We start from the raw sequence: 19,643 nt of genomic DNA, 5'->3' as shown, positions 1-19,643 counted from the left end.
TACATCTATTCTTGGGATATATCCTTCTTTTAATTCAATTCTAATTAAAATGATTCTGACAACTTGTCTCGTTCTGGCTCTTATAATATGTCTTGTTTTCATGGGTACATCTGCTTTTTCTGACGCATTCATATTGCATGATTCCTTGTCATTGTTTCTCTCCTCAACTTGTAGTATGTCACTCGATTTGTAAGGGTTGTGTGCTCTTTTTCTTTGCTCTCTGTATTCCTTTTCTCGCCCCAAAAATGGCATTGGATGCATTACGTCTCCGCTCACCATCAGAGCGTTGTTGTGGTAAGAGATGACAGCTTCTTCCTTCTTTAAGTAATTTCTTCCTAATAATCCATCGTGTGGTGTTGGAAAGTCGTCTCTAACTATGTGAAATTTCACTGGACTATTCTTGATGAGTAGATAAACAGATCCTAGAGTTGGTACTGTCTCTGCAGTAATCCCTCCAAGCCATCGTACATCTTGCATATTTATTGGCATATTGTCGTCTATGAAGCCTAATTTAACTAAATTCACCGTTGCTCCATTGTCTATCATGAATGTGATCCATGGTTTGGTGGTCCCTTCTGGCACTCTTATTTTCACTGCTGTTGGTTCATCATTTTCCCAATTAAACTCTTCAGGTCCCGTGCAGTTGGCTGAACACATTCTTGAAACTCGGACTGTTTTGTCAGGATCGTCATTACTGGTGCTCTCTGTGGTCCGTAGTTATTCTGGCTGAATTGGATTCTGTTTTCCTTGATTGTAGTTCTGCATCTGTTGTTGGTATTTGTGTTGATCTGGATCCTGCTGTTGTCTCTGACTCTGGTTTCGTTCCTGGCTCGTCATTCTTTCTCCATGACGAGCCCCTTGAGAGTTTAAATTCTCTCTTTCGTTTTCATTTTGTTGGTAGTTTCTTCCGTTGCCGCCTCTCCAATTATTTGGATAATTATTATAGTTCTCTCGTCTATCTGGACCACTGGACTGATAATCTTCGCGACGTCCATTCTCGTGATTGAAGATTTTCCTTTGATTTCCTTGACCATTGTTTCTATTTCATGAGGGCCAGTTGCTTCCTCCTTGCCGATTACTGTTGTTATATCCCCGCTGATATCCTCCTCTGCCATAATTATTGTAGTTACTATTGCCTCTTTGATAACTGTTACGATTGTAATTGTTTTGATAATAATTATTTCTTCCATAGTTATTTGAACGTTCTCTTTGTTCGGGTTGATTCACGTACCCCACGTAGTCTTCTTGCTCATTTACATAACCAACATAGTTTTGTTCTCTATGATTTCGTTCGTCGTATTTATTCTGGCCTCATGTCCTCTATTATTATATCCACCTTCATTTCCATATCCATTATTATAAGAATTTTGTCCATTATAATAATTTCGAGTTATTCGTGGCCTTGAATCTGGTATGATTCTCGCCTCCATTCTTGATTCTAATCGTACAGCTTCTTCGTATGCCTCTTGCAGGTTTTTAGGTCTAATTATGTCAACTCGTTCGGATAAATTTGCCGGCAATCCTTTTATGTATATGTCAAGAGCACATCATTCATTAACCGAATATATTAAAACCGTTTTAGATAAAGAAACTTGGGACGAATGCTTAGAATTAGCGACTTTTTGTTACAATACCATGCCTCACGAGGGTCATCAGTTCACGCCATACGAGTTGGTTTTCGGACATTTAGCACAGGTTCCTTCGAACGAGCCACTCGAGCCGGAACATCTCATTCCCACGTATAATGATTACGTTGTAAACCTTAGTAAACGCTTGAACGAACTCCAAAGAATTGCTCGCGAAAAATTAATTGAATCGAAAATTCGCTCAAAATATTATTATGACAAAAAAATAAACCCAAAAGAATTTAGAATAGGTGATACAGTTTGGTTACTTAAAGGGGGAAAACAATATAAATTAGCTGACCAATATGAAGGGCCGTATACTGTTGTCGATGTTTTTAACAACCAGCGAAACGTTAAAATCCGAATGAAAAATAAGAAAATTAAAACCGTAAATGCAAATAGACTTCGAGTTTCATATATAGAGCCTGAGGAGGTCTAAAAATATGCGTTATTTTAAGATTAATATATGTATATGTATAAATATATCTGCGTACACACATACTTATATGCGCACACACGTCGTTTGTACTCATTTCAAAAGTATTAAGTAAAAAAATAAGCATGAATACGTATATCCACTAAACAAACGCCTAACCAAATCAAGAGTGAAGAGTTCAAGTATAAATAAAGAAAGCGATATCTCCCTCTAATAACACGAGACGAGACAATAACGCCGTTGATTATCCAGCCGACGAAGCAAAATGGCAACACCTACAATTCAAGACAATACTCTTAAACGAATATTGTGTTACGGGCTGAACATGAGGCAAGAGTCCCGACAAGGCATCACTCCTGCACACCACCGTTCCCTAGTCGACAACATAGAATTTATAACGTCAATTATGTACAACAATAATGAAAGTTTCCGCGAAGCTATAGAATCAACTCGTGAAACACTGCGAAGTTTAAACCCAGATAACCAACAAAAGATAACCTACCGAAAAATAAATAAAGCAGCATGCGAACTCATGCAACATCCCGATTTCCGAAGTAAAAAGAAGGATGACAATAATCCATGGCGAAAAGAATATGCCACTATGGAGAGGAGAACATTTCGATTTGAAATATTACGGAGAGAAAGCTTCGAGGGGTGGTCTGTAAAAGAAGTGTCTCCGAAATTATTGGCAGCCGAAGGCTTTTACTATACGCAACGCAGAGACGCAGTTCGCTGCTTTTCTTGTAGTGTCGAAATTAGTGGCTAGGGAAATAGAGGCAAATCTTAACCGGCAAACAGCACATCGGTGAATAGAGCCAGGAAATTCGTCCACCTTGACATGGCATAATATGAAACAGTCCCGAATTAGGTCCAGACTCACAGCACATTGAAGCACAGGGTAACCATACTAGAAAAATAACATAAAAACGCGTCAAAATAAACACTAGTCAAACTAAGAAAAGAAAACAACAATATTTACGAACCGAGATGACACCATAATTAGAACGCTTAACCATGATCCGAGAAGGGCTCATCTCGTAATGAAAACAAACACCACACCAGCCCCAGCCCAAATTCTGACGAGGCTCCCAAGGTAAATCACTTACTTCAATCGGTTTAATAACATCAATCACCCAAAGAAAAATCAATAACAACAATCAAAATAATGAAATAAAACGTAGTAGAGCACAATATAAAAATAATAAAAATATTAAAATTCTCTTACCTCACACATTTTGTTGAAAGTCGGAATAAATAACTGTAACAGACACGAACAAACTAACTGCACACTACTAAAGCACTCGACAGACTGATGACAGATCAGCCTGCATCTCGAGAACGAGCCAGAAAAATCAGAGAAATCGAGCACCTTAGACTAGGAAAGAAAGTGGGAAAAAACACATGTCCTTAAGAAAAAGGAGCTTGGGAAAGAAAGTAATAAAAATTGGAAACCGACGAAAGCGCATAATGGGACCTCCTGCACACGCCAGGAAGAATGTTGAAATTTCATTTTCAACATTCTTTTTCTCGTGGGGTGGGATTTTATTGCATAAAATCAATTGAAAATATAAATTGTAAAATAAAAAGAGAAAAGTACTCTTAGGGCATAACACTAACTCTAATAAATATCTGCATATACTAATTAACATTCTTTATGTTACAGTTAACTATCATTCATATACAAACAAAAATTAAATAAATTATACACCTATCAACATATCCCTATCACACTAACAACATTTTTTTCCACATATTGTAAATAAAAAATCACCTTTATCAGTAATAGTATACGAAAAATACAAAATAACTCATTATTGTAAACATCCTTCTATATGTAAAATACGAAAAATATCCATTATTGTAAAAATTTCTTTTTGTTTCACCTATATGTAAAATACGAAAAGTATCCATTATGGTAAAAAAATTTTTTCCTTCCTTCTATATGAAATCTTATATGTAAAATGCGAAGAATATTCATTGTCTACCAGTAATCACATAGGTAAGATACGAAAAATATTCATTACTGTAAATTAACATTTGCGCAACGAAAAATCATTTCTGTACACATCGGAAACTATGAAAAGAAAAACTTTCATCAAAATTTATGTATCAAAGAAAAGTACCTTGCAACAAATTATGTAAATAAATAATGATGTGCGGAGAATGAAAATACCCATCATTACTTATAACACACACACACATACTAAATTTTACGAACGTCGAGTTTCACTCGTCCGTTCTTTTTCGGGCGGGGAGGTGTAATGGAATCGGGGATTCCATTACGCGCCTACGATACCAATTTAAGTAGGTCACACAATTTTTCTACGCACGAAACAAGAAACACACATACGTGAGACACTCGCGAGCATCGTCATCGCAGCAGTTGTCAAGCAGTATTTCCCACCACAACGTATTCCTACAAAAATAGGATTAGACGCGTAGCGACAAACCGCGCTCTAGGCGAAGATCATCCGAAAGAATGGCTAACGCCAAGAAAAAAAAATGACGGCGACGAAATAAAAAGATGTCACTGAACGAGTCGCGATATTCCTCACGAAAAGCGACGAAAATCAAAATAGCTATGCGACGAGCAAGCATCGGTCGAGCACGCTCTCCCGAAAACGAATCGGGAAAAGCTACACATTACAGTACGCAGGCGACGAAGGCAGCAGGAGAGCTGTCACAAGACGCTTTTCCTAAAAACTCAAGGTAATAAAAATTTTACGAGGTCACGCAAAGTCAAGAGAAAAGTCGTGAGAATATTAGGCACTCCTAATATGGAAAATCGAGGCTACAGAATTTCCAGTATATAAAGGCCGGGAGCAAAAGGGTGCACATGGTCAGTTTCCTTGAACTCGTCATACTAAAGGAATCGCTGCTAGTCGCCAGATCCAGTCGATATCGGTTATACTATTCAAATCAGTATCGAATCAGTTAGTCACGAGCCAGAACAGCGCGGGCGTACTGTATCGCCACAATAAAACTAGTGCGCACTAAATCAATTAAAAAGTGCGGATACGTTAAAGAGTTCGAGAAAGAATAGCTTATACAAAAACTAAGTAATTGTGTCAAGAATAAGACAAACGCCACTTTCACCGTCCTCTCTCATCACGGAAAGAGAGCCGACACATCGGAGCACCCATCTGTCAACACCTGCTTCAAAGAGGGACAAGCTAGAAGGACCGAGACGCACACCAACCTGACCGCACTGAACCACCGACGCCAGGCTCCAGAGCGCTAAGGACCCACAGCTGCAGCTTTCTGCTGAGACATCGATACATCCACACACACACACACACACACACACACACACACACACACCCACACATATTGTAAAAGGTACGTCTTTCTTTCTTTTCTAATCGAGAGAATAAAATCGAAGTTGCTATTAAAATTCTAACGGCTTTAAAGTGATTTCGTTATCCGGCTCCCTTTCTCGGAAGGCAGTGACCGCGTCTGCGGTAGCCAAAAGGGATTTCTTTTGAATAAATAAAAATAATAAATAATAGCCGAAGATAGGGACTCGACACCGTAAGTATATTGATGGGTTACGCACATTCCGACGTAACAAGGTAAGGGAATTGTTAATTTAACAATAAAAATCATTAATTAATTTCACGATGAATTTACAACTATTCTAATTGTTCATTAAGCGTCATAAAAACATATTTCTATACATCTATTGATAATTCAAAATATATCTTAAATGTTTATTATCAATTAACAGAAGCGGGTTATATCACTCTTATAAATACGTTATTAAATTAATTATTAAACTTTATTTTCTAATAACACTAACAATTGTCAACATTATGCTACATATAATACTTGTACATATTGTAAGCAGGCAATCTATGCGACTCAAGCACTTTCCGTGTAAAGTGCGGTGTTCGTGATTGTCTACTGAGTTCTTTGTACCCTTAATTACGGTCGCCACCTGCATGTTGCGTAAAAGCAGGAAAACTTGTTTATTAATTAATTCGTTGAAGTATGTTGTCGATAATGACTGCTGCGACAGATATTACTTATTCAGGAATATTGGAGCAAGGTCGATTATTGGACAACACTTTGTTGAATAATTAATGAACTGTATATTTATTGACTTATTATTTTAACAAGGTATCACGTTGTTAATGCGAAGTACAATCACGCTCACCGTTTACGAGTTGTAACATTTATTAATAATTATGTGTGAAGTTCTGTTCGCTAGAGCAGTTGATTTGTAACTGATTTGTTTGAATTGCCCGCGCGCTTATATACCGGCCCCGCGCGGTCCTTAAGGCGGATTACCGACAGGGCGGTCTGACCATTGGTGTTTCGGTAGTCAGCCGTTTGGTGCTGACGTATGAGTTGCTGTCAGCCTCGGCCTGTTTGGTTAGTGTCGTCGTCCCTGTAGCTTTTCCCTTTGGTCGTCGTGCCTTTTGGGTTCGTCTAGAGGGATGCTTAGGATATCCTTACAATATAATTACCATCAATTTACGTAATTTTGTTATTTATTTCGTTATATATAAACGAATAACAACAAAATTATGCACAGCTCTCAACTCAGGCCGTCCAACAGCCGACAGATTGCCGCCACGATTATTTAAATTTTGTCCGCATGTTGTGCCAACTGTGTGCTATTACAGGGCAAATACGTATGCTGGATAAAAATTTACAAAAAAATACGCCCTCATTATGCTGGATTTTTGTGACTGTAAAATGCTGTCACGGCGCGCAGCATGCCGAGCAGGCATTCTGCTAACAATCTGACAGCGCCGAAAATCGCGAAATTTTTTAGCACGCATTGTAGGCAAAGTGTTAGCATTTCGCTCGTCGATATGTCGAAATAATGCCGGCATGCATGCTCGCAAGTCGTGACCGCAAATTGCCGACATTCTGCCTTGGTTCGTGCTGGTGTTATACAGCCGGCACACATGGCCGTCATTCTGACAAAGTTTCGTGCTGTCGCGATGTAAGCACGCGTGCTGGCACGCTGTACCGCCAAAATGTCAACATTATGACTTCCTGAATGGCAAGAAAATGAACCTAAAATGCCCGGCACGCGATGTTATCGGGGCGATAACTCCGATAACATCGCGTGCGGTGCATTTTAGGTTCACGCATGCTTGCCGCTCGTGCCGTCATTGTGACGTCTTCAAGACATCTTTCGTTGGAATTTTTATATATGATTGATTAATATATCACGAAAAAAAGCCGACGATACGTGATGTTATGAATAAGTTCATTTTTATCTCCTTGCCAGTTGCAAATATCAATATATCTCTTTTGAGCCAACTTGTACTTCTCCACCGTTGCGTACGACCACCTGGGGCTGTGCAGTGGAAGGGCTGTGGAAAAACATCCAACAACCACCTTTATACTGTTTAATAATATCATGATTTTGTTAAACATCTTTATAAATCTCTTAAATTTGTCTTTCACTATTTTGAGGAACACTTCTACTGGAAGACATCGCAGACTTGTAGTCTATTTACGGAGACTTGGATCCTCTTCGTCGTGACCTTCGACTAACTGAAGGTAAAATAATGAAGGATTAATTATAATTTAAGATTATTTAAGTGATTAAGCTTGTTGTTTACATTCAATTGGTTATGACAATCTTGCCAATTGCGAAAGCATAAAATTTAGAAATATTAATTAATCATTTTCCTTTTTTTAGCTGAATCACAAGTATTTTTTTTAACACAGTTAATTTAAGTATAGACATTAAAATATTTGTATTTACAGGTACGAATAACAACATTGATCGCTGGATATTTATCAGTATATTGGTACCCCGGGAGAACAAATTCAGGAAATCAGCAGAATTGCTGATACAAGTTTGTAAGAGATTTTCATTAATTATATGTTGAAATAAGTCATTTTTCTCTAATTCTTTCTACTTTAGAGAAAATTGCAAGAGAAACTCTTTATTTAAAATGATACAAGGAACCTGTTATCACTGTGTTAATTATTCTAAACAGCATTTTCTGAAAAATGTCCTTTGTCGGCTTTTGGCAGCCATTTTCAACTTTTACAATTAAACAAATAATCAAATTTTAAACACACAAATAGGTTGAATCTGTCATTTTAAACAAAAAGTTGCTCTTGCATTTTTCTCCTAGAGTCAATAGATTTTGAGGAAACATGGTATAACTTTATTGATTAATTTTTCATTCTGTAGTCATTTTTTTCAAAATCTGTCAGCTTAAAAATAAAAATGCAGGAGCAACTTTTTGTTTGAAATAAACAAATAATTTAATTTTTAACATCCAATAGATTGTTTCTTTTTGTTTTGTACCTCCTAATGTAATTTTGTTCGTATACTCCTGAATTATAAGAATTTTAATTTTTGAAATAACATAGTATTTACTTTTTTATTGCATTGTTAATTTCGATTTTTTTTTACAGAGGTATGTTGCTTTCTACATTGTTAAAAATGTTTGCTGTAAGACACTTCCGTACAAGGCAACCAGAAGAATCTTTTTGTCCCGAGTACAGGATACGAAAAAATCGCTTGTTCGAAAGAGCTCGTCGTGAATGTTTGGAAATGAGCATGGTCCCTGAGAATAGTGTTCCGTCCCCTGTTAACTCGATTGTTGAGTGTGCTATTTTTTCGGCTTCCGACGATGTAGGGCTCCCTCCCGATTATGATTCATCGCATTCTAATGATGATCCTTCAATTGCGAATGCTCAGGATATGTGTTGTGCAGCTAACGATGATAATGGTGATGATCCAGGTCGACGTGATTTTGATTCAATGTCTTGTTCCACAACTGCGTCTTTTGAAAGAAACGAGAGTTTGCACGATTTCGAAGATAGGCTTGCCGCGGTCTTTACTAAACAAAATATGACGCATCGTCAAATAAAGGTAGTTTTATTAGCCCTAAAAACTCACAGTTGCTTCTCGAAAATTCACATAGATCCTCGAACAGTTTTAAAAACGTCGGTACATTCGTTATCTCCGATTAGCAGGCTTGCCGGTGGCGAGTACCTTTACTTAGGTATAGAAGTTGGGATAAAAAAAATTCTTTGATCGACTCCTGCTTTTATGATTCCCGACGTTCTTCAATCAGATTTTAGCGCGGATGAAGCCTCGCCCGACAAAACTGGTAATATTTTAATGTGGCCCATACAGATTCGCATCGCTAATATTCTAGCGAGCTCTCCAGAAATTGTCGGTATTTTTCGAAGTATCAAAAAACCAACGTCTGTGGCGGAATTTTTCCATACTTCCTAACGGATATGTGCTCCGTACTACAAAATGGTATTCAACTTGGGGACAAAAACGATGCTGCCAACTGAGATGTTTCATCGCAGACGCACTTGCTCGAGCTTTTGCCTTGTGTCATCGAAGCCACAATTTTCGAGCTCCTTGATCCGAGTGTTGGGTCCAAGGCGAATCCGTTCGTTCAGGTGTTATGGTCTACAAGGGAACGAATCATCAGTTGCGCACGCAAGATGAATACAGAGCGAGAATTGATCGAGAACATCACAAGTTTTATGAGCAGACTTCTCTTGTTGATCTACCTTTTGACATTGTTTCTAATACGCTAATGTTCCAACACCCTCCTCCGTGATTGTTAATATCAATGACGACAACGGTAAACAATATCAAAAAGTTATTACTGGGGATATTCACTTATACATTTTACAGCAGACTAGCACTGTAATTCTTAAAAATGGCTCTATCAGTGTCATCAAAAATATTATCGATTACGAAAGAAAGGGATGCCATCTTCTTCTACAAGTTTTTGCAAAAGTTGAGGACCTTTTTAAACTTCCGTGCGATTCATCTTTAGTCGATATTTTTCTTTGCTCTCTACCGATTCCAGAATTGACGTTAGTTCCTCTGAATCAAGTAATGGCTAAGTGTTTCAGGATGCCTTACTGGTCTCCAGAAATTCAGAGAATTGAACCTAGTTCTGAATTTTTTGTCGTCGTAAAAATGATGTCTACGAGCTTAGAAAATTAAATCTTTATTTTAAAGCGTACTTCTTTTTTTCTTTTGTTTCGTAATTGATTCCTTTTCGTTATCGTTATGTTTCCCTAGAATGGCTGACAAGAAAAGAAAGAATGTTGGAGTGCTTCCAACTGATATCGCATCAGCCAAGCTTACGAACAAGATGAGCTCTTTCTCCATCTCAACGGGTAGCTTGGGAAGAAGTGCTTTTTCTCTCTCTCGACCGCTGCTGAAACAACAGCAGCAGCAGCAGCAACCTCTCCAGCAAAAGCCCCTACAGCAGCTACAGCAGTAGCAGCAACCACTTCCTCGTAAAACGGTGTAACAGCAACAACAACAACCACCGCAGCGGAAAACTCTGCAGCAGCAGCAACCACTACCAGCAGCAGTCATACGTAATAATGTGTTGAATAAATCACCACGAGAGACATTGGAGTGCGTTTTATAATCAAATATTTCACAATAAAAAAGTTCATTTCGACTTATTTAATTATAATCGCAGCTCCATAAACAGAAGACTCGCAAAGTTGGAAGGAATCCAAGGGTAACTATTATATTTATTATTTGCATAACATAAAATTGAATAAAATTAATCAAATTATACTTACGTTTTTAGCGAGATGAAAGATACGCTAAAGCAGTTGGAGGAAGTGACAAGGTATACTACAAATTGTACTTTCAATCAAAAATATAGTTAATATAATTTCTAATTTACATATATTGTATTAATATTTTCATTTCCAGTTTATTCGATGAAAGAATAGAGAAGATGGGAAATAAAGTGACGTACGTATCTACCATTTTATTCTAATAGGTATTGATTCATATTTTTTAACTGATGAAAATTGATTATTTATTATTTTCTAGAGCGATTCATGACATCCTGAAGGACTTGACAAACGCGAATTCTTCTGCAGCGAGAACTCGTCCAGAATTTTTGTCCTTCAAAACAACGGCTGACATCGTGGCTTTTGATCATCTCGGTGATAATGAGTTTTATGCTCTCGTAAGTATTTTAATACACTTTTCTAAAGACACTTGATAGAATGATATTTTAAGAAATATTCATTAATTAATTTAATCGTTTCAGGTCTGTTACTTGAGATACCTTAGAGGTGCAAATGAAATCGATGCTGCCGCGATCTATTTCAAATCCTGCTTGAAATTTGGCGACGATTTGTTCCGAAATCTGACTTGGCATGGATCCAAGTCCGACAATACTATTTTGGCGTTGAAATACACGCGTTTCGCTTTAGTCTGCAGTGGTATGTATATTTCAATGTATTCTTTCTTGTCAATAGTTAGATTAATTGAAATTTTTTCATTCAACGCAGAGGCTATGCCCGTCATCAAGAAGATATTCAGGAAGCCGAATGAGACGGAATATTCGAGTGCGATGACGAAGGCTTTAAAGAGCGCTAAGGAAGCCAATCGTCGTCAACTAAGGAGAAAGGTATCACCGGCCGAACAATTGCTTCCCAAGAGGCAACGGCAACAATATCCGCCGCAGAACAACGCGGCATGTATGGAGGAGGACGACGCAGATCTTGAGGCCGGACATCAGCCCATGGACCAACAGCAGCCTAACGACGAAGACCGGTACAGCGATCATGAGCTGTTCGACGATACGCAGGTCATCGATGAAGAACAAGAGGAAGAGGGAGGAGAAGAAGAAAATGCACAAGGAGAAGAAGAAGAAGAACAAGATGCACAAGGAGAAGAAGAAGATGTACAAGAAGAAGAAGAAGATGAAGAAACACAAGGAGAAGAAGAAGAAGGAGAGGAACAAGAAGAAGAGGAAGTAGGAACGAAACAGCAGAGAGAAGAATCGGACGAGGATTTCTTCCCATAATGGGCTGTTATAATTTTTATTATTGATTGTTATTTATTTCATCCATGTACTTTCTTTGCAGCATAATAGAAAAATATAGATCGATTTTGATTTTTGTTTCTTCAAAGAAATTTTTTTAAAAAAGTTATCTATATTTTTTTATCTTAACGCTCCCTTACAGTTTTTTGTTCATTATTAGTTTTTCCTTTTATATTATTTTATTTCCTATTCCGTGTTTTTTTTTTTGTATGCAACTAGTGTTGAAAGTGTAAGAGAGCGTTGGAGGGGCTATTGACATTGGTTGAGCCTCACGGAAGGGGGCGACGGTGGGGCCCCCTTCACCAACCCCCAAAAACAAAAATTTATACAATTTATTTGTCCAAGGTTACACTAACGATGCCATGGTACAACAGCAATGATGACGATCTCAATAACGTTTACTTGCAGTTTTCTAACAATGGAAGTTTGCTCATCAGGTCCTCTTATTTTATTTACTTTTTCTAAATTTGTTTGATCGATTGTTTTATCAATATTTTGTCATTTTCTCTTTTGGAGGTCATCGCTTTTTCTAGATCAGCAACAGCAGCACGCAGATGTATTGGTGGATAAGTCGCTGCCAGCTTAAATTTACAGGTATAAATTTATTTCATGTAAATATACTTTCTTAATTGTAATAACTTTCATCAGCAGATTGTATACTAGGTTATTATGCAGTACTGCAGTATTATTTTCTCTACAATTTACTGACGGAAGTTATTCCAATTAAGACAAAGTATATAACAATCATTCCTGCAAATTACACTCATGAAATGAAAAGCCAGGTGTAGGTGTTCAGGTAAACTGGTACACAGAATGCTATTTAGTTATAGATATTGATATACTTTGTTTTCTGTACACTTTCATAGTCCTAATACCAATTTTCATTTCTGTAGTCAGAAAATTATTCAGATGACATTGTGATCATTCTTCCAGAGAGGAATGTTTTCAGTGTCATTCGAATAATTTTGTACGCAAAGATCTTAACCTTGCTATATCGTTACTACAAAAATGAGCATAGAAATTAATCTTCTGCGTTAAAATTTACAATTAAATGTAATACTGTGTACAAGTTCACCTATACAACTTCACCCGGCTTTTCACTCAATGACTAATATTTTTCTTTTTGCTATAGCAGCTGAGGACTAGGAGCATCGCAGCAGCAGGTAGATGCACTAGAATTACCAGTGATAGGAGCAATGGGACATACATGTAATGAATATTATGTTTTTTTTATTTATATTGTATTTTGTATTTTTATTGTCACCTTTTGGATTTTTTGAGTTTTATTAATACAAAAATTTTAAAAACGCAATACATCAAATAATTTCAGTTTTGTGCCCGCAAAATGCGCGCGTGGACACTAAAACCGACAGCAATATGTCGGCATATTCGCAGCACGCGTGCCGCCCTAAAAATTAAAAAAATTTGAAATGTCAGCAAAATGTAGGCATAACGACGGCATTTCATCGACAGAATGTGCGCACATCCGCAGCACGCATGCTGCTCGTGCCGCGCACGACCGCGGTCACAGAGATCGAACACATGCTGAGCATATGCCAAGCATATGCAGAGGTACCTGGCAAGCACGGCGTGCTCCACAATTTGGGCATCATGCTTACATTGTGCCTGCGCAATGTTATCTTGGGGCAGGGCACCCCGATAACATCGCGCGCCGGGCATTTTGGGGTCACGCATGCTGGCCGCTCGTGCCGTCATTGTGACGTCCCCAAGACATCTTGCGTTGGAATTTTCAAAAAAATTTTTTTCCTGACATTCGGGAAGTCATAATGTTGACATTTTGGCGGCACAGCGTGCCAGCACGCGTGCTCACATTGCGACGGCACGAAACTTTGTCAGAATGACAGGCATGAGTGCCGGCTGTATGACACCGGCACGAACGAAGGCAAAATGTCGGCATTTTGCGGTCACGCCGTGTTGGCACTCATGGCAGCATTATGACGACATTTCGAGGAGCTACATGACGGCATTTTGCCTTCGACCCGTGTTCAAAATTTATTAACATTTGGCGCTGTCAGAGTGCTAGCAGAATGCCTGCTGGGCGTGCTGCTCGCCATGACAGCATTCTGTTGGAACGAAATTCCCGCAGAATGCTGGCTTTGTTGGCTGCGAAACTTCGAAAATTTTCAGCCGCACAATTAACGAAATAAGGCTTTTCAATGTATTATATTTTAAGGCTGTTGATTTTGTTAATTTGGTCTATTATTTATCCACCGGACTATGTTCCTTGCCAATTTTTATTAATTATATTATTATGACTACTCTTTCATGACTACCGAATGTATAGCAGCCTGCCAGTTTCGCGCTTTTCACGAAATAAGCGGCGAATATCAATGTTGTTAAACGCATTAATAATAATTTTGGTGATTGTTTATTACAATAACTTTATTAACATCAACAGCTGCTCGCAGTACATAAGGACACAATTAGCTATGACTTGTAACAAGTGTTCGTGATCGAGTGGTAAAATGCCAGCCTGCTAACTGAAAGGTTCAGGGTTCGATCCCCGTTAGGGTTTTAATTTTTTTGTTTTTTCTTAATTTAAGTGCCGGCACGATGCTTGCACCGCGTGCCAGCATTGTGCTGAGCACAATGCCGTCATTTCCGGGTCATGGAGCAGGGGTATCTGGACGTCACGCGTGGCCCATTCCGAGCAGTCTCGGTGCCGTCATTCCGCCGACATCATGTTATCGGGGGCTTCTGCACGAATGCGGCACATCCACGGCATTTTGATGGCATGCATGCTGGAATTTTTCAAACAGTTGTGGCGGCAATATGCCGGTCACTTGTCATCGCGGTGTGCCAAATACACTGAAAGATGCATTTTTATGTTTTTACAGGTGCCCGTTATAAATTATAACAATAGCAACAGTTACCGTCGTTCTAGTTTTATTGATTATACAATAGATATGACTGCGGGCGAGAGATTAAAATTATGGGACCCACTCTGTTATGTAAAGATACTACACAACATTGTAATTTAACTATTTGAAAACTTAATATTTTACAAAATTTATTGTAAATTTACAACTTTTCTGTAGTATTTTTAATACTCTCAGAGGGGTCCCAACTCTGATAATACGCACTGCATATCGTGAAAAATTTATTTATTTATGCATAACGTATGGACGAATATCGATTCGATAATTTTAATACTTTACTGCTTATTCTTCGATTTGAATACTTTTAAGCTTGCGTCGTCCCTGTTGATAGCCCAACAAGCATAAGTACATTCAAAAAAGTATTGTTTTATAATTCTTTAAGAATTAATGAATGTCCGCCGAAATTGGTTAATTCTAAAAGAGTTCGTAAAGAGTACTTTTTGAACATGTGTCAGTTAGAAGTCTATTAAAATCGACAAAAGTAAATACAATTGAATGATAATTCTTAACGGAGTTTTTAACGTTAAAACTCAATTAAATTAAATTAAATTAATCATAGTCAAATAAGAAAATTTTAATTAAAATTGACATATGAAAAAGCAACTTTTAAAATCGATATACTTTTTTATAGAATTTAAATTTAATTGACATGAATTATAATTGAATGGAATTTAATTGATTTGTAATTGAGTTGCAATGCTAATAATGCGATTAAGACATCATTCAATTTGATAGAGAATCTTATCGGCTTTAATAGACTATTTTTCGCAGGGATATAAAGTGCACGTACATTACGAGTATTTATTAATTTATACTTGACAACGTATTACTAACGAGTCATATTCTGACCGTATATAATCTATTATTGAATTTTATGCGAATAAAATATTTTACAACTACAATATTTTAGACAAAATTCAATAATAGGTTTGAATTCGCGCCGTTCGAAACGCGCACTATATCTGTGATTTACCGCTCTCCCGCCTCGCGCCGAGAGCGGCGCACTATATAGTTAGTTGATTCTCGGAAGAACATTCCTTTTTGCTATTGCGACTTGTGCTTTAACAGCAAAAAACCTCTCTCGCTGACAAATCGTTGATTCTCAACAATTATCAGTGCCACATACTCGATAATCACCAGTGCTATTGATTAATCAACTCAATTGTGTAAGTTTAATGTATTATTTTTATATATGTATACGGAAATTTCGGTAATTTGTTTATATACGTCGATATTGTGGTTCGAACAATCGCGCCTTTACATAGCTTTTTTTGCGGCAGTCTAGCTTTCGGGTTTGAAGTTTTAGCTTTTGAATTTTTCTACAACCAATTTATTTTGCAGTGATTTATCTTTGATAAAATTAATTTTTTTGTACGCATTCGTGCTTTTTCACAGATACAGATATAGTCGAAAAGTGCCGCCACGGTTCTCGAGGAGGCTGTTCACCGTCGTCCTTCATCGAAGGAAGCTGTCCAGCCGGTCCAGGGAGAAGGCTCAGCTAATCGACTACTTCTGGACATTTTTTTATCTTTTCTCATAATATCTGCTCATACGGTTCATCCTGTCACTCATACTTCTTCTCTCATACTTTTTCTCATTCTCTCTCTCTCTCTCTCTCTCTCTCTCCCTCTCATTATTCATTCTATTACATATATATACCTATATTAATAATTTTTAATTTTTACTAATTCTCTCTGCCACTTTCTGTTTTCGAACCCATCTTCGACTCTACATCAGGATCAACCACTGGTTACAACCCTTACTGTACCTGGGAAATATAGAGGTAAGCATGATTAATCCTACGTTTCCTCTAATCATATTACATTAATATTGTTTTCCTATACATATTCAAATCATAATCTGTCCTTCTAATATTTCCTCTTATTTACCACTAATCAGTATCTTGGAAAACATGTTCAAATTTAATTGTGCTTACAGCTTGCTGAAAACAATAGCTGCGGAGGACCACATCCAATCTACACGGACAACAGGTGACCTGACAACTTGCTTCAGACAACTACCCAGGAGTTCCAGTTATTAAGAAGTGAGAAAAGTTATAATGCCTTGGTTTTTTGCAAAGGCAAAATTTTTGAAGTATCTATGCAAAATTCCAATTATGCAGCCGTAGTAGAAAGCACATAATATGTATGTGAAAGATTTTTTTAATACAACTGCATACTTGTGATGAAACTTTTTCATACAATTTTCTTTCTAATCAAGTTGCATAGTTGGGATTTTGCCTACATACCTCGCGGGAAGGTACCCAGCTTCGAGACTATTTGCCACCTATAGTTTTCCGTGTATGTTACATTATGAGATATACAATACAATTAATACGAGTGGCTGTTTCATCTTTTTTTATAAAGCATCTGTGCAAAATTCCTCCTGTCTAGCTTGAGTAGAAAGCCTATGGCATGAATGTAAAAGATTTTTTTTATTTGAATGGTACATTTCAGATGACACTTTTTCATGTCATAGGCTTTCTAGTCAATCTACATAGTTGATATTTGGTACAGATGCTTCATAAAACATGCTGAAACTGACAGTCGTATTAATTTTACCTTCACTAAGTCACAAGTAATCTTGACCCGGAGAACCATGCCTATATTTTCATTTGCCGGGTGTTTTTTTTCTCAAATTGATTATCAAGGAAGATATCCTTATAAATCTCTCTTAGAGAATTATTTTGCATTGTATTTTTAGGTGTGGGTAGGTATATAATTGCTTTGCATGACACCTCAGACAAGCACACTAGCCTAAATATAGTGTATTACGTATATAGTAAGGTTATAATCACATTTAAATGTGATCATAACTCAATTATTATATCTTGCGGCACCATGCAAAGTAATTGCACTTATCCACACCCCAAAATACAATGAAACATACTTCTACTAGATAATTTTACAAGTATATCCTTCTTGATAGGTATTTGGAAAAATACACACGCCAAATCAAATTAGGGTATGGTTCCCCGGGTCAGGATTACGTGTGTCCTGGTTTGGATAAAATTAATACGATTGGCAGTTTAAGCATGTTTTATCATGCATCTGTGTAAAATATCAACTACGTAACTTGAGTAGAAAGTAAATGGCATGAAAAAGTATCATCTGTAACGTAGACTAACCGGACAAAATATCTTTGAATCACGCGCCTCAATATGGCGGCGATTTTATCATTAAAGTTACTTCAATTCATCTTTAAGATGACATTAAGGTGATCTAACGCCAGACCTGCCGCCATATTGTGGCGCGTGATTCAAAGTTATTTTTTCCGGTTACTGTACAGTTGAAATATAAAAAACTCTTTTACATCTATGCCATTTGCTCTCTACTAAAACTACGTAGTTGATATTTTGCAGAGATTCATCGTAATACGACTTCGATAAACAGATAAGTATAACAAGTCTATTTTTGAGGTCAGGAAGCTTACAAAGATTTGTTTGATAGGTCTTCGCGAATTTATTAATTCAGTAATATTAAGATTAACTTTCCCAGCTGAATTATATGCCGAGATATTAGAGCAGCAGAAGATCCATTTATTTCTATCTTTAGTAATCTATTTTGTCTCTCAACTTTTTCAGCTACTCACACTCACTCTTCCATTTGTTCTGCTTTCTTATTAAATCTATTGTTCTATATCTCTGTCTTAATATTTACATATTTATATCCTCTACCGTAATCTGATATCTACTGTACTCTAATATATACATATTTTCTAATATTTAATTCTGTGCATTCCATAAATCATCGCCACCTTCTACCTGGACAGCCTCATCTTTCAACGATAACTGCAATAGCTGGATTTGCGATGCTCAAGATGCAGCATTCTATGGTGTCTGCTTTATCGAAGTATCTAGCATAAACTGTACAATTACTCTCCACTCAAATAAAGAGAATTGTTCATTGTTTAAATACATATTATTATATTGCAGGACTGGTGCCAACGCACGAACCAGAGAGCTCATCTGCTCCGATGGAAAAAAGAAGAAAAGTACCCTAGTGCTCTAGATTAGGGATTAGAATGTGAGGGGTTAGCTTCTCTTAGGAACGTCGTCTTAATTAACCTTTGGAAAGAAATGCCCGAAACAGCAGTCTTTCCAAGACTATGCGTACAAATTGTAAAGCTGGATACAAATACGTTGTAAAACTGAATACAGAAGTATGAACAGTTTTAGTGTATACGTAACTTTATTCAGTTATCACGAATAACTCTGTACCAACTCCCAGCTTTACAATTTTTGACTGTAAAGTCTTGGAAAGATCCTTGCAGTAAATTTCTTAGCTGCAGTAATTAATATAATTATATTCTACAACGTATATTTTTACGTACAGTACAGTACAGCTGACTTTCCTGTACTGTTTTGTATTTTAAAATATGAAAGAACACATAAATATTAGTCATTTCATCTAAGAGATTCACTGCAACAATGTTTCCATTTACTTTTACTTATATTTATTTATGCGGGTATTTTTTTATATAAATTTAAGTACGTATTTGTATATATTTATTTGAATGTAATGTTATGTGTTTAGATATGTATGTATTTATAATTACATTTTCATAAATATTAATTAAATTGGTTAATTTTTATATTTATTGGTGGCCGAGCCACCGATAAATACGGGCATAACGTTTCCGATAATTCCGGAAAAAAGCCCGCAAAAAGCGGGCACGAGAAATCCAGAAATTCCGAAAAAATGCCCGCATTATGCCCACACGAACCCCGTATATTGCCGGCACACGAGGAGCACGCGTGCCGCGCATAAAATTGCGTGTCCACGGAATTCGCCACATGCCGTCAAAAATCCGGCATTCATTCGGCATTATGTCCGCATATCAACGGCATGCGTGCTGCAGAGATCCA

General features: G+C 37.2%; 2 protein-coding genes and 1 long non-coding RNA gene across 9 annotated transcripts in view; all 3 read left to right on the top strand.

The window, feature by feature from the left end:
* Window positions 1-19,643, top strand: part of LOC100118566 (coiled-coil domain-containing protein AGAP005037) — a 1,551,999-nt gene that overhangs the window by 1,414,803 nt on the left and 117,553 nt on the right. The gene's annotated exons all lie outside the window — the stretch shown is intronic.
* LOC116415809 (chromo domain-containing protein cec-1-like) lies at window positions 9,779-13,094 on the top strand. Its single transcript, XM_031921137.2, has 8 exons — window positions 9,779-10,441; window positions 10,509-10,550; window positions 10,623-10,664; window positions 10,751-10,792; window positions 10,874-11,012; window positions 11,097-11,271; window positions 11,341-12,470; window positions 13,009-13,094. Exons 3-7 carry the CDS (start codon window positions 10,627-10,629, stop codon window positions 11,856-11,858), a joined length of 912 nt encoding a protein of 303 aa, XP_031776997.1. The 5' UTR covers window positions 9,779-10,441; window positions 10,509-10,550; window positions 10,623-10,626; the 3' UTR covers window positions 11,859-12,470; window positions 13,009-13,094.
* On the top strand, window positions 15,558-19,078 carry LOC116738624. Its single transcript, XR_004345136.1, has 4 exons — window positions 15,558-16,559; window positions 16,715-16,820; window positions 18,548-18,627; window positions 18,711-19,078. It is a non-coding gene; the product is annotated as an uncharacterized LOC116738624 (long non-coding RNA).

The sequence above is a fragment of the Nasonia vitripennis genome (assembly GCF_009193385.2).
Source record: "Nasonia vitripennis strain AsymCx chromosome 1 unlocalized genomic scaffold, Nvit_psr_1.1 chr1_random0005, whole genome shotgun sequence".
Lineage (NCBI taxonomy): Eukaryota > Metazoa > Arthropoda > Insecta > Hymenoptera > Pteromalidae > Nasonia > Nasonia vitripennis.
Note: the sequence above shows the minus strand (reverse complement) of the source record. Positions and strands in the feature narration are given on the sequence as shown.